Genomic DNA, 21,766 nt, shown 5'->3' with positions numbered 1-21,766 from the left:
AAATCAATATTTGTGCATATCATGTCACCTTGTGTGATGTAAGTGTGTTACTATTGTTTTTTGTAAGGAAGGTCATAACAAATTCATATCATGTATAAAGTATTTTCAAGATACTAGTAAAAAATAAACACAGGTAATAATAATTCCAAGGCACAAAACAATAAATAACAACACAATAAAATATAATTATACATATGGCATTGATGTTCTAAAACATGTTTTAGAGTGTGTTTCAGTGCAAATTTATCAATAAGCACCTTTACTCACTGTAGGATATGTTTCACCTGCTATTATGCCACTTAATTATTTAAAGAATCATCAACATTAATTTGAAACTATTGTATAAATTGCAAAGTGTATTTCATAACTCAAGTCAAAATTAAGTTTAAATTCTTAAGAAAAAGTGGTTTGCAAGGTGTATCTTTTAGGAACATGAAGTGTAATATGTTAATGTTTTTAATGTACAAATGTTTATGCTTATCTCCCCTATGCAAAATATTTCTTAAATTATAATGTTCAATTAAAAATGAACACTTTGTAGTTGATTTATTCTGTGTCATGCAGAGAACAGAACAAATAGGATCTCTCTAAACATACACACACACAGTTTATTTTTGTAAAAAAAATGAAGCCTGGCAAATCCAGGTACATAGAGTATTCTAACAGGAAGGAGAGCAAGGATACCTCTTGGTGCACTTTCAAGTGAGCAGCATGAGCCCTGGGAGATTCCATGGGCCAGGTGAAGTCCAAAGGCTATGTACTGGAGAATTCCCTCTGGCTTGGGGAGTCTAGTTTTGTTTTGTTTCTCCATTTATGTTTTCAATCAATCCATTTCTTTCTTTAAAATTTCCTTACTGGATTGGCGCTCTGACACAGCGGGTTAAGCCATCATCTGCAGTGCTAACATCCCTTATGGGCTCCACTTTTGATCCAGCTCCTTGTTGATGGCCTGAGGAATCAGCAGAAGATGACCCAAGTCCTTAGGCCTCTGTGCCAATGTGGGAAACACAGAACAGGCTCCTGGCTCCTGGCTTCAACCTGGCCCAGCCACAGCCATTGCGGTCATTTGGGGAGTGAACAAGTGGATGGAAAATCTCTCTCTTTCCACTCTTTCTGTAACTCTGGCTGTCACATAAATAAATAAATCTTTAAAAAATTTCCTTGCTAAATTTGTTTTTCTCATATTTGTTTAGAGTGATTCAAATAATCTTTCCTGTTATTTATTCAAATAATTGGGTAACAATCAGTCACTGAGCTCAAATAATGGATGTAAGTGGGTGTGCTGTAAGAACTAAGCAATCGGCCGGTGCCGTGGCTCAACAGGCTAATCCTCCGCCTTGCGGCACAGGCACACGGGGTTCTAGTCCCGGTCGGGATGCCGGATTCAGTCCCGGTTGCCCCTCTTCCAGGCCATCTCTCTGCTATGGCCCGGGAAGGCAGTGGAGGATGGCCCAAGTCCTTGGGCCCTGCACCCCATGGGAGACCAAGAGAAGCACCTGGCTCCTGCCTTCGGCTCAGCGCGGTGTGCCAGCCTCAGCGCGCCAGCCGCGGCAGCCATTGGAGGGTGAACCAACGGCAAAGGAAGACCTTTCTCTCTGTCTCTCTCTCTCTCACTGTCCACTCTGCCTGTCAAAAAAAAAAAAAAAAAAAGAACTAAGCAATCATCATATCCCACATCTCCCTTTGCCTTTCTAACAATGGTCATCATTAATTGTCCCTGTGTTTCCTTCCAAAGGATTTGAGATGATATAAAGAATGAGTTTTGTTAGATACACACATGCATATGAGAAAACATTAGACACACCATTCTTTGCTGTCCTTTCTTCAAATTAAATACTTTGGAAACAATTTTGAATCTTAGTATTAATCAGTTACATCATTTCACAAATAGTTATCAAATGATACTCTACTAGATGTTTTGTAGGAGGACCACGGTAGGGAAGGAATATATACACAAGTGAATGAAAGCCAACGTGGATTTAGCTTGCTTGGTACTTACAGAATAGGGATCAGACAAGGAAAATTGCATCCACTAATACATGTAATTTTTCAAAGCGCAATGCATGAGATTGTTCTAGAAAGCAGAGATTCTTGGCCATAGATACTGAAAGGTGCCAGCTCTTTGAAAGTATTTAGAGAAACAGAGCCTGGCTGAGAGTTGGTGCTGCTCCAAGTACAGAATGAGACAGATAGGGTTTTGCTTTCACTCACCACAGAATGCAAGAATTCTCCAAGAAAGTGACTTTGCTGTTATACTGAAGTTGGAATGTGATCATTGACTGTCCCCATTTGAATACCCAATAATACAAGGCAAACGTTTTATATATGCCATAGATAATAAAAATGTATTCATTTTACTATATGTACTTATAAATAGGAGAAATAATTTTGTTCTTATGTCTATTATATAGGCAGCATAGGTAGCATATAATAACATGCAACTAAAATAAGATCAAACAATACTGAAGAATACAGAGGAAAATAACGAAAGTTCCTCCAACCTTAAACTTCATATTCAGTCCCTATTAAATTCAACTTCTTTCATGCAAGAAAACAATTCCACAAATTTTTAAAATATACTTTATTAATTTAAAGCAATTTTAGGTTCACAGAAAAAAATAATAGAAAATACAGAAGATAATCATTTTTCACATCTTTATCCTTTACATTTAACTACACAAGAAATGGCATTATAATGTCTTGCTTGAATTTACATTTTTCCATTAACTTATCTTTCTTCAAGATAAGGGTTACATCCTTGTTTGTTTTAAATTTTTAAAAATCACAATGTTCGTTTGGCTTCTGGGTTTTCAATACACATTTGTTTGACTAATAAATTAATGGCTGTACCAACTTCACTAGGGTTAACTTAGACTGCATTAGATTTCAACTTCCTGGAATACTTCTTTCCACAAAGCACTCACTGAGATCCAGGTTCATCCCCCCTTATGATGCTGGCAGGGATTCTGTAATTAATAATAATAATGATATAACTGATTTTAATTTCAGTGAAACCAACAGAAATCCTTGCACTGTAATGTTTACCTAATAGCTGGCTCTAAGATCTGCCTGCATGAAATGATTGAAAGGCCACCTGAAAAGGTGGATGGAGTTCTGTGTTATCACAGGGAATTTCACCACTAAGGTATATATTTTCCAGTTATTTTCTGTTTCTTCATCCGGTTCCTAGAAGAAATCTATGAAGAGGAAAAAAAGCAAACTGCAAACCATTACAATAGTTGTTCAATAAATAGTATTATTCTTTAAGAAACTTTTTTAAAAAAAAGTGCAGTGGATTTTTTCACAGAGAATAAGAGGCTTGATGGTCTAGTAATATACAGTGACAGGGATTAAAATCCCTGCACCAAAGTCCATTTTTTCCAAAGAAAATCATTCTATGACCTACATTGAGAGTCTTAATGGACATTCATGCAGTGAAACAGATCTTCAAAATTTAATGAATCTAAAATCCTTCCACTTTACAAATAAATAGAAAGTATATTTTAGAAGATGTAGACTAGATAACAGTGTACAGCACATTAAAGACAGAGATCCTACATAACATTTTTTTAAAAATTAATTAATTTTCTATGCCATTTCCAATTTAACACCAGGTTTTTTTTTTCATTTCCAATTATCTTTATATACAGAAGATCGATTCAGTATATAATTAGTAAAGATTTCATCAGTTTGTACCAACACAGAAACACAAAGTGTAAAAATACTGTTTCAGTACTAGTTATAGCATCACTGCACATTGGACAACACATTAAGGACAGATCCCACATGAGATGTAAGTACACAGTGACTTCTGTTGCTGACTTAAGAATTTGACACTCTTGTTTATGGCGTCAGTAATCTCCCTAGGCTCTAGTCATGAGTTGCCAAGGCTATGGAAGCCTTTAGAGTTCGCTGACTTTGATCTTATTCCGATAGAGTCATAGTCAAAGTGGAAGTTCTCTCCTCCCTTCAGAGAAAGGTGCCTCCTTCTTTGATGGCCCCGTTCTTTCCACTGGGATCTCACTCACAGAGATCTTTCATTTAGGTCTTCTTCTGCTGTACACTGTTATCTAATGCTATAACTAGTACTCCAACAGTATTTTTTTCACTTTGTGTTGTTATATGGGGGCGAACTGTTGAAATCTTTACCCAATATATACTAAACTGATATTCTGTATATAAAGAGAATTGAAAATGAATCTTGATGTGAATGGAAGGGGAGAGGGAGCAGGAAAGGGGAGGGTTGTGGGTGGGAGGGAAGTTATGGGAGCGGGGAAGCCATTGTAACCCATAAGCTGTACTTTGGAAATTTATATTCATTAAATAAAAGTTTAATAAATGAAAAAAAAATTTAAAAAAGAAGATGTAGACTATAGATTCCAGAGTAAAGGAGACATCAGATTTTTTTTAGTTTAGTATAATTGGATGTTTTTTTCCTTTGAATTTGACCATTATTCTCCATCTATTTCTCTTCCTGGAACTTATAATAAATTTGCTAAAGACCCCTGTAAAGTTACTGAGAAGAGAACTTCTTCTGTGCTTGTGGAAGAAGACACCCTCTTTTTTTTTAAGATTTATTTTATTTATTTGAAAGACAGAGTTACAGAGAAAGGTAGAGACACAGAGAGAGTGGTCTTCCATCCTCTGGTTCACTCCCCATATGGCCTCAAAGGTCGGAGCTGGGCCAATCCAAAGCCAGGAGCCAAGAGCTTCTTCTGGGTCTCCCACATGAGTGCAGGGGCCCAAGGACTTGGGCCATCTTCTACTGCTATCCCAGGACATAGCAGAGAGCTGGATCGGAAGAGGAACAGCCAGGACTCGAACCAGCGCCCATATAGGATGCCAGCGCTTCATGCCAGGGTATTAATATGCTGCACCACAGTGCCGGCTCTGATACTATCTTATAAAACACAAGAAACTTTGAACTTTTAATAAACTCTGAACAACTTGCCCATTTCTAACTGGAAATGAGAAAGACAATGTCTAAATTTATATTTTTAAAACTTTATTTTAAAATTACAAGAAATTACATGTATTTATGGCATAAAATGTGCTGTTATGATACAGGTATACATCATGGAATGATTAAATCAGACTAATTAAAATATCAATTGCCCACATATTATCATTTCTTTGTGGTTAAAAGATTTAAAATATCCTCTTGAAGTGATTTTGAAATATGTGATAAAATGTTATTAACTATATTCACTATGTTTTTTATTTGTTTGTTTGCTTGTTTGTTTTTGACAGTCAGAGTGGACAGTGAGAGAGAGAGACATAGAGAAAAGTCTTCCTTTTTCTGTTGGTTCACCCCAGCGCTGTGGCCGGCGCATCGTGCTGATCCGAAGCCAGGAGCCATGTGCTTCTCCTGGTCTCCCATGTAGGTGCAGGGCCATGGACTTGGGCCATCCCCTACTGCCCTCCCAACCACTGTGCTATTCTGCACTTGTATGAGCTCAACTTCTTTATACTCAACTTTTTTAGATTGCACATATGAGACCTAGTGGTCATTTGTGTCTGCCTTCATTCACTTAGCGCACTGTCTTCTAGATTCACCCATGTTGTCAGAAATGACAGAATCCTACTCTGTTTTAAGGCTGAAGAGTGCTTCCTCGTGTAATTTCTTTATCCATCAACAGGCACTATGGTTGATTTCATATCTTTCCTATTATGAATAATGGTGCAATGGACATGGGACTGAAGATATCTCTTTGATATATTAATTTCATGTTTGTAGGATTGCTGCCCCAATGTAATTCTATTTTTAGCATTTGAAATAATGCCACACTGTTTTCCCAAATGGCTGTACTAATTCACATTTGCACCAGTGTACAACGTTCCCTTCCTCCCCAAAGCTCATTTTTTATGTCTTTAGTAATAGCCATTCTAACAGGTATGATATAACATATCTTGTTCTTTTAAGTTGCATTTCCCTAATAATTGCTGATATTTAATATTTTCTCAACACCTGTTAGACATTTATAGAGTATTTTAATTTTTACTAATATAAAGAGATTCCATGCATTTCATAGATACAATTCTAAGAAGATAACCATACAGTCTCCCTCCTCTTAATCCCTCCTCCTTCCTTCCTTTCCTTTTTTCCTTTAATTTTTGCAAAAACAGAAATACAATTTATTTTATAATCACAGGCTTAATGTACCAGTAACCATAATGTTCAACAAGAAAAACTAGAAAGAATACTCTTCCATAGGAGTACAGATACAAGCTAAAAATAGTAACAAATTATAAGATGTCAGTTTCATTCTTATATATTTTCTTATTCTGTGTTAACCACCACATATCAGAGAAAATGTGCTATTAATTGTTTTGAGACTGGCTTATTTCACTAAGTGTAATGGTCTCCACTTGTATCCATTTTGTTGCAAAAGATTGGATTTCATTTTTTTAATGATGGAGTATTATTCTATTGTGTATACACACCATATTTTCTTTATTGAGTCATCATTTTATAGACATCTGGGTTGATTCCATATATAAGATATTGTGAATTGGCCAGGTAAAGGCAGGGGGCATCTCTAACAAGAAATTTACAGTTCTGCCTGCAATGTTGCTGACCCTACTTGACCATCCCCTCAGCTGCAGTGGTCACTTTGGAAGTTAGGCTGAGTGAAGGGCTTTTCAGCTTAGAGCCAATAAGATCTGTGGCTCTGACCTGGGCATCCTTCGACTCCAGGGCAGGTCCATTTCCAGTGATCCAACTCTTGGCAGAGCTGCCAGGGCTCTTCACAAGCTGACTTCTGCTGAAGCCCAGGCTTACCACATTGAAAGCCACTGCAGTGGACTGGCCTGTTGGGTCTCCTTGAGGGCAGATCACTGTACAGATCAGCCATTAATAGGCCTGCCACCCATTGCTTCTGATGCCTAGCTTTCTTTTCCTCCTGGTTTCTGTTAAAGCAGACCAGAGGATGCAAGTCAAGGGAGTGCCCGTGTCCCATCTCTAATCTTCGGTGGCCTGAACTACAAGTCTATAGTCACAGGCATGTTCTGTAGTAGTTTTTCTAAGGTAGACAATGCCCATGAGGAAAATTATATTCTCACTTTAAAACTTTCTTTCCCTTTGGTCTGAAAGGGAGGTTTTTTCTACTTACTGTATACTTCGCTGATGGCGAAGTGAATCTAGCTATGAGATTATTATTTAAGTTCTTATTTTGGCTATGCTATTGCTGAAAAATGTTAGCCACCTCTTTTATAAGGTCTAAAGATTAAGTTGTGCATCCTACAGATTCCTGCTCTCCTCCCAGGCCAGCCAAGTAATGAAAGTCAACAGAGTGCCTTCCCCTAGGAGGTTCACACCTCCCTTAGGATATACCCCATGTGAAGAGATAGATATGTCTGGGCCTCTGAATTTACAAGGCCTAAAGCCCACCAGATTATTATCAAGCCCCTTCTATCAGGTTCTATTTGCCTCTCAATCAGAAAACTTAATTGTTGCTTAGACAGCACCTTTCTTAGCTCCTCTAATAATGACTCTGTCCTTTGTTCTAGGCCCTGTCTAGTGCACTTGGGCCTCATTCCTTTGTAATCATAACCTCTACTCTACCACCAATGGCTCTACTCCCAACCTGTGTGTACTGATGGTCCTCTTCCCCACTTAATGCTGTATAATCGTTCAAACCTGGTAAATGCCACTCTTAGGATCATTGGTTACTATCCTCACTCTGTCTTTTATGACCTTGTCTAAATACGATCAGAGTCGGCAAACTTGGAAGGCTTCCATAGCCTTGGCAACTCATGATGACAGCCTAGGATGGTTACTGGCGCCATAAACTAGAGTGTCAATTTGTTGGGTCAACAACAGGAGCCACTGTGCACTTGCTCCTCATGTGGGATCTCTGTCCTTAATGTGCTGTACATTGTGATTTAATGCTATAACTAGTACTCAAACAGTATGTTTCACTTTGTGTTTCTATGTGGGTGCAAACTGTTGAAATCTTTATACTAAATTGATCTTCTGTATATAAAAGAATTGAAAATGAATCTTGATGCAAATGGAAGGGGAGAGGGAGCGGGAGAGGGGAGGGTTGCGGGTGGGAGGGAAGTTATGGGGGGGGGGGGAGCCATTGTAATCCATAAGCTGTACACTGGAAATTTATATTCATTAAATAAAAGTTAAAAAAAAAAAGATTGTGAATTGAGCTGAAATAAACACGGATGTACAAATAACTCTTTAATATGCTGATTCCATTTATTTTGGTTAATTTCCAAGAGTGGGATGGCTGGGTCGTATGGTAGATCTATTTTCAGATTTCTGAGAACTGTGTGCTGTCTTCAATAAATGGTTGTACTGGATTACATTCCACCAGCAGTGTATTAGAGTGCCATTTTTATCCATATCCTTGCTAGAATTTGTTATTTTATGATTTGGAGATGACAGTCATTCTAACTGGAGTGAGGTAAAACCTCTTTATGGTTCTCATTTGCATTTCACTGACCACTAGTTATCCTGAGGATTTTTTGTGGTCTATTAGTCATTTGTATTAATCCTTGGAAGAATGCCTGTTCATATACTTTGCACATTTCTTTTTGTTGAGTTTGTTGAGCTGTTTATAGATCCTAGATAGTAATTCTTCATCAGATGCATAGTTTGCAAATAATTTCTCCAGTTCTATCCATCTTCTCTTTGATGAGTGTTTCCTTTGTCTATTAATCTTCTTTGTCCATTTTTAAAATATTTACTTATTGGGGCCAGTCCTGTGGCATAGCAGGTAGGGCTGCCACCTGCAGGGCCAGCATCACATGTGGGTGCCGCTTCAAGTCTCAGCTGTTCCACTTCTGATCCAGCTCTCTGCTGTGGCCTGGGAAAGCAATGAAGGATGGCCCAGGTGCTTGGACCCCTGCACCAGTCTGGAAGACCTGAAGGCAGCTCCTGACTCCAGGTAGGCCCAGCTGCAGCCATTGTGGCCATGTGGGGAATGAACCAGTGGATGAAAGACCTCTCTCTCTCTCTCTCTCTCTCTCTCTGTTTCTCTCTCTCTCTCTTTCTGCCTCTTGTAACTCTGCCTTTCAAATAAATCAATCAAGTATTTATTTGATAGGTAGAGTTATAGGCAGAGAGAGGGAGAGCCAAGAACCAGGAGCTTTATCCAGGTCTCTCATACAGATGCAAGGGCCCAAGCACTTGAGTCATCTTCCAGCACTTTCCCATCCCATGGTAGACAGCTGGATAGGAAGAGGAGCAGCTGGGATAGAACCAGTACCCATATGGAACACTGGCACCACAGGCAGAGGCTTAGGCCACTATGCCACTGTGCTGGCCCATTTTTAAATATGGTTTTGCCCCTTTTTAAATATGGTTTCCTGTTTTCTTTTTATAGTCTCTAAATTTAATTAGCTCCTCTCCCTGTTCATCTTTAGACCATTATCAGTTTTTAGCTGCATCTATCATTGACTGTATATCTATCTTTGCTTGCTTGCTTATTTGTATTTTTCCCTTTTAGAATAATTTCCTTCAAATAGGGTAAGCTTTTTGTCCTCATTGCTTTACCTTGGTATCCAGAACAGCTCTTAGATCTCAAGAACATTGCCTAAAAATATATTAAAATGCCAACTATGTTATGACTTTCCTGATATTAAATTCATCTTACTGAAATAAATATAATAGGTTCAGCAAACTCCCATGTCATGAACAAGATAGGCAAGATGTCTACGTAGGGAAGATCAAATCTCATGGGTATAGCACAGAGAATGTCCTAATTTGGTACCAGTTGGGAAATTTATGTTCTATTCCACTCCATCTCAATTATAAATTGACAAAAATTTCTCAAATCAGTGCTAAGTGAATATTAGTAAGTTTCTTCATTAAAGGTTAAGGAACCAGATTTTTTTAAATCTTTTTTTCTATGAAAAGAAATGAAAAATAGAAGATGTGTTATTTGTTAATTAGTTTATTTTGTTTTAATGATCAGAGTATACTCAAAACTCTATATTACAGTTTCAACTGGATAGTAGCATAATTTCTAAGAAATATAATCTGGAAGAAGACTTCTAAGGACTACATTTTAGCTCATCCCTAAATTAGCTCAATTTCTGTTATCTGTTATATGATGAGTATTATGAGGATGTCTCTTTCAAAGTCTTCCCAAAGAAAGCCAAAAGGATGAAATTTATGAAAAATCCAGTACCAAAAAGAGGCAAAATATCGTATTTCAAAATTTTAAGCAAATATAATTGACTTAAAAATTTTTACATCACAGCGAAATAACAGCGTTCTGCCCAATATTACATTGTCAAAATTCATCAAATGAAATTAAACTATAAAAGTCATGAAAACACGTCTCCAGGCCTAAACTTCGTAAAATGCCATAGAACATAACTTCAAGTTCGTGGCCACAGGCTCTGTGTTGCTTTCCGGAAGGCCTCTTTGACATCTTTGTTTCTCAGGCTGTAGATGAGAGGGTTGAGCAGTGGGTTGACGATGGTGTAGAACAAGGCAGCCACTTTATCTCTCTCCAGGGAGTAGGAGGAACTAGGTCGTGAATAAATGAAGAGCAAGGATCCGTAGAAGAGCATGACAGAGATGAGGTGGGAGGCACAGGTGGAAAATGTCTTGCGCCTTCCGGAGGCTGACCGGATCCTCAGGATAGCCAAGAGGATGGTGAAATAGGAAATGAAGATGACAAGGAGGCAGGAGAAGACAGTAAAGCCAACCATACATGAAAGAAGTTTCACGTAGTCCCGGGTGTCTGTACAGGACATTTTAACCAGTGGTAGTACATCACAGAAAAAGTGGTCAATGATGTTTGCACCACAGAAATGCAGGCGGAATGTGTTGGCAGTATGGGCTATGGCATTCAGAAATCCTCCTATGTAGGAGCCGGCAACCAGCCAAGCACAGAGAGACGTGGACATGATACCTGAATAAAGCAGAGGGTTACAGATGGCCGCACGGCGGTCATATGCCATGGCTGCTAGGAGATAGCACTCGGTGTAGGCTACCACACAGGAAAAGAAAAACTGAGCCCCACATCCAGCCAAGGAGATGCGTTTATCTTCAGAAACACAAATGGCCATGATTTTAGGGATATAAACAGAGGTGTACCAGAAATCCAAAAAGGACAGACCACCTATGAAAAAATACATAGGTGTATGAAGACGGGAATCCATCCAGATTAGGATAACCAGGGTCACGTTCCCAGACATGGTTAGCAAATAGAGCATCAGAAATACCCCAAACAGAATCGGCTGCCACCGGGGGTCTGCTGAGAAGCCCACCAAGATGAATTCAGTCAGGAAGGTGCGATTTCCCTCTTCCATGTCCACAAAGAGGCTAGGCTGAGTAACATGAGGAGGAAAAGATAGCAGTGACTTTTTAATTAAAAGAAGTGAACAAAGGTGTCAATTATGTCAACAATTAGAAGAGGGTCTGTGGATATTTATCCTTACAATCAAAAATCATGGGACTTCAGTCTGTGACTCTGGATGACCCCTGAAATTGGAGTCAGCACTGATTACAAAATTACAGCTTTCACTTTTAAATTAGAGTTAATTAACATCACCAGTTTTATGCAAAGCCAGTCTCCTGCAAATAGATGAGAAAAATACAGCTCACATAGGTTACTAATAGCTTTCTGACTTTGGTCTGACTGAGGGAAGGAGAACTTTGGTACCTGGTGAAAGAGAGAGAGGAGGAGGGAGGAAACTGATATTATGTTCTTCGAGTTGCATCTACTAATTATATTAAAGCCTTTAAAAACTAAGCATTTTTAAATAGAAAGACTAGGATTTTTTAAAATGTCAATATCATTCTTTATGTTAAAGAAAGCTCTTTATATATAAGCCATTTTGATGATAGGTTTATGGACAACAGTATATAGTACTATTCTTACAACTACTCATATGAATAGAAAAAATGGCCTGTACTATGTGCCAGGTAGTGTTCGAAGTCCTCTACTTAATCCATTTATTCCCCATCATAACTTTTATTTTTAAAGATCTATTTATTTATTTGAAAGTCAGGGTTACACAGAGAGAGGAGAGGCAGAGAAAGAGGTCTTTCATCCAATGGTTCACTCCCCAGTTGGCCACAACAGCTGCACTGATCTGAAGCCAGGAACCAGACGCTTCTTCCAGGTCTCCCACGTGGGTGCAAGGGCTGAAGGACTTGGGCCATCTTCTACTGCTATCCCAGGCCACAGCAGAGAGCTGGATGGGAAGTGGGGCAGCCAGGTCTTGAACCAGTGCTTATAGGGGATGCCACCGGTTCAGGCCAGGGCATTAACCCACTGTGCCACAGCACCGACCCCCCTCATCGTAACTTGATAAGGTTGATAACATGATGATCCACTTGGTATTGTTGTTGAGACTTAATCATAGATGTAAGCAGCCTCGAAGAATACTAGATAGTGAACAGCAGAGTCCATGTTCAAACTCAGAATAATTTTCTTAATCAACAGTATATGATACCAAATGTTGAGCCATTTATCACTTATAGGTAAATGATTGTCTTCTCACATTTTTTCATTGCGAAGACAATGCTGCACCCCGATAACAACTGTTCTTTAACAGATTTGAAATTGTATACAAGGATACTTCAAAAAGTTTATGGAAAATTCATGCTATAAAAATGTTGTGCACAGGGGCCAGTGTTGTGCTCCAACAGGAAAAGCTACCGCCTATTACACCAGGCACCAGTTCATGTCCCAGTTGCTCCACTTTTGATGCAGTCCCTGCTAACGGCCTTGGAAAAAGGGTGGAAAATGGCACAAGTGTTTGATCCCATGTCATTCATTCGAGAGATCCAGATGAGACTAGACTCCTGCCTTCAGTATGGCCCAGTGCTGGCCATTGCAGCTATCTGAGAAGTGAACCAGCAGGTGGAAGATACCTCTCTCTCTCCCTCTGTTTCCTTTCTCTCCCTGTAACTCTGACATTCAGATAACTAATTAAGATTTTTTTTAAAAAGTCACAGATTTCAAGTGCACTGGCATCAAAATTAGCTTATGTATAAATTCAACTTTTCGACAAACTTTCTGAACTGCCCTCTCACTTAGTTGGGGCACTTATTCAGTATCACAGAGTTTGAACACTGGGAAGAATCTAAATTTTAACATTAATTCATTGAGAGACCATGAGTACTTCAGGTTCATATCCCAACACAAAATTAAAAAAAAAAAAAAAAAAAAACACAAAACCTTAGCGAAAAGCCAAGAGGAGATATTTAACAAAATACACTATCCAATTTTTTTAATTATATGAACTTTTAATAAATATTTACAGCAAATACCCTCTCTAGATTGTTGATCAAATGGTCAGCTGATTCCCCCAAATACTCACCCACCAGCTACTAATGCAGAAAAAGAAAGCGAAAACCCAGAAAGGATTATTAGTTATTTCTGTGGTAAAACCACCCACTTTTGAACTAAGTCAAAGCAAATGCTGTAACTAGAATATAAATTCAAGACCTGTAGCTCTAAGTCTGCTATTCTGACTTGTTTGGAGTCCTTAATATACAGATGTTGTTGGTGATGCTCAGAAATGATACAATTTGATTAATATCATTGTACTTAAAACTGTGGGAATTCTGAAGTTTCTTTCATCCCACTCTCATCACTTAGTAGATATCCTCTTAATTTATTAAGATGAAGAATAAATCTTCATAATTAGGACTTCAACCAACCTAGTTTACTCATGTGATTAATTTCCTCACAGTGATCTCACACTCTAGGAGCTCAACAGTAGATACACGATGCCATACTCTCATGCAATTACACACTATTATTTTGTTACTGAAACTTCTCAAGCCTGAGTAGCATTATTTTGCCAGGAATTTATGGTTATTGTATTAATAATGAACAAAATCATGAGTTACAGCCGCAGACCATCTCTGTGGTCACTGTGAACTTCCTCTGCTGTTATCAACTGTGTATACAAAACATATCTGAGGAATGTCAAGCTTATTTTTAATATAACACAATTTCAGGAAGAATAGAAGTGCATGGAGAGAAAAAAATTGCTATACTTTTTTTTTTGCTTTGACTCAGAAAATTCAAATACCTCATAGAGTAACATATAGTTTATTAAATATCCCAAAGACTTCAAAGAAAAACTATTTAAATGGGAAATGAAAAATAAGAAATATTTAGAAAGATGACTTCCCAGTTTGGACTAAGGAGAGAGGGGATAGCAACCCTAGCAAAAGTGAAAATATGTGTGAGGGCTTTCTCATGAAAGAAGATGGTACAGTTAAGAACTGAGAGAGACTCAGGAAAGCTGGAGCAGAGGAAGGCAGCTCCGATGAGCCAGAATGTCACCACATCACAAAAAATCTTAGAGGACATGTTGACTTTAGCCTTTGACCAACAGAAGTTAAAGTCAGATAGTGTGAGAAGCTGATGTGATCAGATTCATTTAAAGTCACTCTGGCTGCAGCTCAGCAAATGAATTGAAAGGAGCAATTGCTCAGTTGAACTGGAAACTTTACACTCTTCATTCTTCTCGCACCTGCTGAAATCAGGCTGTGTGGTGTTGAAGAATGTGTGTGTGCAGATCTTCTGATAAAACTGAAAAAGAGAATTAGCAAGGAAAAGGCAAAAAAAAAAAAAAAAAAAAAAAAAAACGGCAACCTCTTGAGAATAGAACTCAAGGCCTTTAGTGACAATCTCTCCTATTAAAATTGTTCTTTCTTGGGGCCAGCATTGTGGCCTAGCTGGTAAAGCCACCGCCTGCACTGCCAGCATCCCATATGGGCACCGGTTTGAGTTCCAGCTGCTCCATGTCCAATCCAGCTCTCTACTATGGCCTGGGAAAGCAGCAGAAGATGGCCCAAGTCCTTGGGCCCCTGCACCCACATGGGAGACCCAAAAGAAGCTCATGGATCCTGGCTCCTGGCTCCTGGCTTCGGATCAGCGCAGCTCCGAACTTTGCAGCCAGTTGGGGAGTGAACCAGCAGATGAAAGACCTCTCTCTCTGCCTCTCCTTCTCTGTGTAACTCTTTTAAATAAATAAAAATAAATAAATCTTTAAAAAAACTGTTCTTTCTTCATATGTTTTAAACTTGTTGGTAGAAAGAAACTAAAAACATTTTAGATGGATGTGCTTAAGTTTACTGGTTAAACAAACTACACCATGTTAGATATTTAAGAGGTGTTTTCAAATACATGATTCTTAAAATTTATAGAAGGCATTGGACCCTCTGGTAAATGTTTTCTTAAGTTGTTATCTAATGGTTGAAACGGTTTGCTAAGTATTCATGTAATATTGCTATTGTCAGCAAGCGATCTAGGACTTGCTCCCTCATTTCTCTATTCTAAGCCCAACTTGTTCTTTCATTTCTCTATTCTCTTCAAGGTAGGAAACTAATTCTATTATGAAGGAATCTGTAGGACGCACAATTTAATCTTTAGACCTTATAAAAGAGATGGCTAACATTTTTCTGTAATAGCATAGCCAAAATAAGAACTTAAATAATAATCTCACAGCTAGATTCACTTCGCCATCAGCGAAGTATACAGTAAGTAGAAAAAACCTCCCTTTCAGACCAAAGGGAAAGAAAGTTTTAAAGTGAGAATATAATTTTCCTCATGGGCATTGTCTACCTTAGAAAAACTACTACAGAACATGCCTGTGACTATAGACTTGTAGTTCAGGCCACTGAAGATTAGAGATGGGACTTGGGCACTCCCATCCTCTGGTCTGCTTTAACACAAACCAGCAGGAAAAGAAAGCTAGGCATCAGAAGCAATGGGTGGCAGGCCTATTACTGGCTGATCTGTACAGTGATCTGCCCTCAAGGAGACCCAACAGGCCAGTCCACTGCAGTGGCTTTCAATGTGGTAAGCCTGGGCTTCAGCAGAAGTCAGCTTGTGAAGAGCCCTGGCAGCTCTGCCAAGAGTTGGATCACTGGAAATGGACCTGCCCTGGAGTCGAAGGATGCCCAGGTCAGAGCCACAGATATTATTGGCTCTAAGCTGAAAAGCCCTTCACTCAGCCCAACTTCCAAAGTGACCACTACAGCTGAGGGGATGGTCAAGTAGGGTCAGCAACATTGCAGGCAGAACTGTAAATTTCTTGTTAGAGATGCCCCCTGCCTTTACCTGGCCAGCTCTCCTCGCAGGCCAGCCAAGTAATGGAAGTCAACAGAGTGCCTTCCCCTAGGAGGTTCACACCTCCCTTAGGATATACCCCATGTGAAGAGATAGATAGGTCTGGGCCTCTGAATTTACAAGGCCTAAAGCCCACCAGATTATTATCAAGCCCCTTCTATCAGGTTCTATTTGCCTCTCAATCAGAAAAATTACTTGTAGCTTAGACAGCACCTTTCTTAGCTCCTCTAATAATGACTCTGTCCTTTGTTCTAGACCCTGTCTAGCACACTTGGGCCTCATTCCTTTGTAATCATAACCTCTACTCTACCACCAATGGCTCTACTCCCAACCTGTGTGTACTGATGGTCCTCTTCCCCACTTAATGCTGTATAATCGTTCAAACCTGGTAAATGCCACTCTTAGGATCATTGGTTACTATCCTCACTCTGTCTTTTATGACCTTGTCTAAATATGATCAGAGTCGGCAAACTTGGAAGGCTTCCATAGCCTTGGCAACTCATGACGACAGCCTAGGATGGTTACTGGCACCATAAACTAGAGTGTCAATTTGTTGGGTCAACAACAGGAGCCATTGTGCACTTGCTCCTCATGTGGGATCTCTGTCCTTAATGTGCTGTACATTGTGATTTAATGCTATAACTAGTACTCAAACAGTATGTTTCACTTTGTGTTTCTATGTGGGTGCAAACTGTTGAAATCTTTATACTAAAATGTTTTCTTTTAGCATATGTCAAGTGTCCTACAAAGTCTTACAAACAAGAGCCATCATGCAGCAAGTCAGGTCTCCAGAACTTGCCTATTTATAACTGAGAGTCTGCGTCCTCTGACCGTGTCCTTACACTGCCCATTTCATTCTATGGCAACCACCATCCTACTCTGCACCTCTATTTCTCCAGATAAATGAGATCACAGCTATTCATCTTTCTCAGTCTGGCTGGCCTCTTTATAGATCCCACATATAAGTGGGCTTTGTCACAGTATTTGTCATTCTTGTCTAGTCTATTTTTGTTAGATAATATTCTCCAGATTTGTCCATATTGCCGTGGTATTTTTGTCTAGAAAAGAAAGAAAATCCTAAAATTCATTTGTAATCACAGAAAAACATCAAATAACCAAAGTTCAGTTCTTGAGTAAAAAATAGAGACTAGCATTGTGGCACAGCAGTTAGTAAATTGCCTGCAAGGCCATCATCCCATATCAGAACACAGGTTCATATCCCAGATAATGAGGTACTAATTTGCTCCCTGCTAATGAACTTGGAAAAGCAGCAGAAGTTGGCCCAAGTATTGGAGCCCACGCCACATGGCAGACCTGGATTGAGTTCCAGGCATCTGGCTTTGGTAGAAGGCTTCAGCCTATCCCAGTCCCAGCCACTCAGACATTTGAGGAGTGAATTAGCACATGGCAGATCTCTTTCTCTGTCTCTCCCTTTTGTCACTCTGCCTTTCAAATAAATCTTTTAACAAAACTAAGCTATAGGCCTCATGCTTCCTGATTTCAAACTGTGTTTCAAGGCAATGCCAGTCAAGAAAATACAGTTAAAAACATGAAATGGACACAACCAGCAATGGAACAAAATCAAAAACCAAGATATAAATATACACAACTACTTTTTGACAAGAGCTCCAAGAATACATGATTGAGAGATTAACGTCTCTTCCCTATGTGGTGTCCTTGTATCTGGAAACTGGATACCCATACGAAAAGATTGAGGTTAACTCTTTGTTTTATACTGTTTTCAAAAATTAACTCCAAATAATAATAAAGACACAAATGTAAGTCCTAGAACATAAAACTATAGAAGAAAACAATGTAAATGTTTCTTGATGCTGATCTGGGTATTGATGTTTTGGACAGGACACTAACAGTGATCAGAAGTCTTAGACTATGGAGTCCTGTAATTGAAATGCAGCCCTGGCTTGCGCCATGGCTCAACAGGCTAATCCTCCGCCTTGCGGCACTGGCACACCAGGTTCTAGTTCCAGTTGCCCCTCTTCCAGGCCAGCTCTCTGCTATGGCCTAGGAAGGCAGTGGAGGGTGGCCCAAGTGCTTGGGCCCTGCACCCCCATGGGAGACCAGGAAGAAGCACCTGGCTCCTGGCTTCGGATCAGCGCGGTGCGCCGGCCGCAGCGGCCATTGGAGGGTGAACCAACGGCAAAAAGGAAGACCTTTCTCTCTCTCTCTCTCACTATCCACTCTGCCTGTCAAAAAAAAAAAAAGAAAGAAAAGAAAAAGAAATGCAGCCCTGAAATCAATCGTCTGTGTAAAGTTAGATAAAACATCTCCCATCCCATTTCAAAATCCATACATGTATAAAATGCTTTCATGCTTCTTGAGCACCACACTACTAACTTGTTAACAAGTTAGAATATAGGATATATTACCACCATTAGCACCATTTTGGTTGAAGTCAGTGAAGGAAAATACCAAAAACAACTGCTTTTTTGTTTTCCACTTCAAGATGTACATTCTCATCCTTTTTCCCCTGAATAAATCAATTCATTGGGCTTGTGTGAAATCAGTAACCAGTATATTCCTTAATGTCTTCATCTCCAAATAAATAACGTCTTTAAATTTTGGGACTATTTCTCCTTTGCATACGTGAGAATAGCAGTAATAAATCTCCTCATGATGTGTGTGTGTGTACACACATACATGCATATATAGAGATACAGAGATATATAAAATATAACAAAGAGAGGGTTCACTATCTTTCTGATTATAATTCTCAGGTTAAAAATTCTAACACTAAAAGATGCCTGAGTTTGTTTCCAGTTTAAACATTCTGTAAGAGATGACTCGGGGACTGGTGGTGGTGCAGCAGGTTAAAGCCACAATGTGCAGGGCATATGTTCCAGTGGGTGCTGGTTCATGTACCTGCTGCACCACTTTCAATCTAGCTCCCTTCTAATGTCCATGTGAAGGCAGTGGAGGATGGCTCAAGTCCTTGGGTCCCTGCACCAACTGGGGAAACCCAGAAGAAGCTCCAGGCTACTGACTTTGGCCTGGCCCAGCCCCAGTAGTTGCAGCCATTTGGGGAGTGAACCAGCAGGTAGACGATATCTCTCTTTCTCCCTCCCTCTTTCTTTCTTTCTCTGTAACTCTGCCTTTCAAATAAATATTGGAGGGTGAACCAACAGTGAAGAAAACCTTTCTCTCTGTCTCTCTCTCTCTCCCACTGTCCACTCTGCCTGTCAAAAAAATAGAAGATGCCTAACACCATATTTAAAGACAAATTCCCTACCTTCTAAAAAAAATTGAAATGTTTATTCCATGTATCAGTTATTGAAATCCCACTGTTCTCAAGTCAAAACTTTGGAATCCATCTGATCTTTCTCTATTATCTACTTCTCCATCTTCAATATATCCTGGTGTCCCAACCTTGAAGGGAAATCCTGAACTAACCATGTTTCACCATCTCCCACTACCATCCTGCACCACACTCAGTACTCTTTTGCAAAGAGGATTTCAATAGTCTTCTAACAGGTATATGTCAGTATCCTGCAAAAGTCTATTTTCAATACAGCAGCCAGTATAATCCTAAAAACATAAGAGGAAGGGAGGCAAAGACAGGTAATACCACTTTTGTATTTCAAACCCTGTATGATTCTCAATTTGTTTCAAGTAAAAACCATTCCACACCATGACTGAGAGATCACTCATGGCCTGGCCTCCCTTTACCTATAGGTTCTTTTATCTCCCAACATTTAACACACTCATGCTTGTTTCATTCTGTTCTAGTCTTGCTGGGTTTCCTGAAATGTAGAAACATATCAGTCCTGTCCCAGTGCCAACAACTGTTGACTATTTCCTCTTCCTGAAACACTGTTTTTCAAAGATATTCATGGCTCTCTCCCTCATCTCCTTTAATTCCCTTTTAAGTGCCATTTTCTGATGAAAGACCATCAAAATAACTTCATTTTGTATAACATACTCTCTTTCCACCAACATCTGCATATTTTTATTCTGTTCAGACACCGCTATACTTTCCCTTTGATTTCTCAGCATCTTCTACCTCTTGTTTATTGATGGATTGTGTCTCCCAATCAAAATACAACACCTGGAGCACAAAGAGTTCTCTGAGTTGTTTAATGCAATCATCAAGCATATATAGCACTTTCTGGAAACAAAGTAGCATTCAATAAATATTTCTAGAATGAATGAACAGGTAATTAATTTATAGCTGATTGTCTAAATATTGTCCATGTGAAGCATCCTGTACAGAATGACTTATTAAGATATCACTACTGTATAGTAGCCCTTCTCCGTTCCCTTCACAGGAGTGCTCAGAATTCTATGGAAATAGGATGAACCTCTAACACCTGGAAATAAGTACCAGGCAATGAAAATATACATAGAGGGGTTGCCACCATGGCTCACTTGGTTAATCCTCCACCTGCGGCACCAGCATCCCTTATGGGTACCAGGTTCTAGTCCCAGTTGCTCCTCTTCTAGTCCAGCTCTCTGCTGTGGCCCAGGAAGGAAGTGGAGGATGGCCCTAGTGCTTGGGCCCTGCACCCGCATGGGAGACCAGGAGGAGGCACCTGGCTCCTGGCTTCGGATCAGCGCAGCGCGCCGGCCATGGTAACCATTTTGGGGGTGAACCAGCGGAGGGAAGACCTTTATCTATGTATCTCTCTTTCACTGTCTAACTCTGCCTGTCAAATAAAAAAAAAAAAGAAAAGAAAATATACACTAGAATTCTGGAAGCACATCAAAGAACAACCAACATAGTCAAATCATAGCACAATTTTTCTCTTTTGATTTATTTATCATGTAAGCAAATATGCAGTGATCTATAATAACTACCAGATTAAATTTCAAGATGTAAATGAGACCAAATATTTTTACTGAATATGCTCTTATAGAATAGAATGTGTGTATAAATATAAGTCTGTTCATGCCTGTTTGTATGTGTGTGAGTGCATGTGGGTTTTCAGTGTAGTAATAATGTTTTCAGAATCAAGACAGACTTCTCTTCCCCCCTTCTAATTGCAACTGAAGCTTGGAAAAGTTTAAGAACTTAATTAATTCTGACCCCAGGTGCTTACCTTTGGTCAGGAAAGCCAGTTCTTGGGAGTGACAATTTTTTCCTCTCTGGTATTTTGAAATGCATTTGTTAGTAGACCCAATATATGCATTTACCTAGATATTCCTTAGAGTTTCCTACTACATTGCAACTCAGAAATATGTCCTTCAGTCCCCAAAGGCTCAATTAGAGTACATCTAGAATCTGAGGATGTTATTTTAATTAGGATATGATGAAATAAGTAATCTTTCATTAAATGTTGGCTCAATATATCTAAGACTCAAAATAATCATTAATCATTAAATGTACCTGTAGTAAAAGTTTTCTAACTCAGAAAGTATCACCTGGCCCTTAATTTCTTGCTTTAACATGTATCACTTTCTGTCTCTAGGCTCATGTGCCTCATCCATATATAAAGACATCTTTATTAATCCTTGCCTGTATTATGCCCCCCAAAATCATATCAAAGCCCCAAAACTAATTCATCAGAACATGGCTATGTTTGGAGATAGGGCCATAAAGAGGTTGCTGAGTTAAAATAACTACACACACACACACACAAAATCACTGTTACAAAAAACAAATTTATTACTTACAGTCAGGATGTAGCAAAAAAGGAATAGGACTGCTTGGGGGTTGTTGTCTCAAAGCTCAGGAAAGCAGCTCAGAC

General features: G+C 39.2%; 1 protein-coding gene across 1 annotated transcript; it reads right to left on the bottom strand.

Moving 5' to 3' along the window:
* Positions 1–10,338: 10,338 nt before the first annotated feature.
* LOC133764239 (olfactory receptor 9G4-like) lies at positions 10,339–11,277 on the bottom strand. The gene has a single exon (XM_062197913.1). The coding sequence runs from the start codon at positions 11,275–11,277 to the stop codon at positions 10,339–10,341; it is 939 nt and encodes a 312-aa protein (XP_062053897.1).
* Positions 11,278–21,766: the final 10,489 nt, after the last annotated feature.

Source organism: Lepus europaeus, chromosome 7 (genome assembly GCF_033115175.1).
Source record: "Lepus europaeus isolate LE1 chromosome 7, mLepTim1.pri, whole genome shotgun sequence".
In the NCBI taxonomy this organism is placed as follows: Eukaryota; Metazoa; Chordata; class Mammalia; order Lagomorpha; family Leporidae; genus Lepus; species Lepus europaeus.
This window is presented reverse-complemented; position numbering and strand designations above follow the sequence as displayed.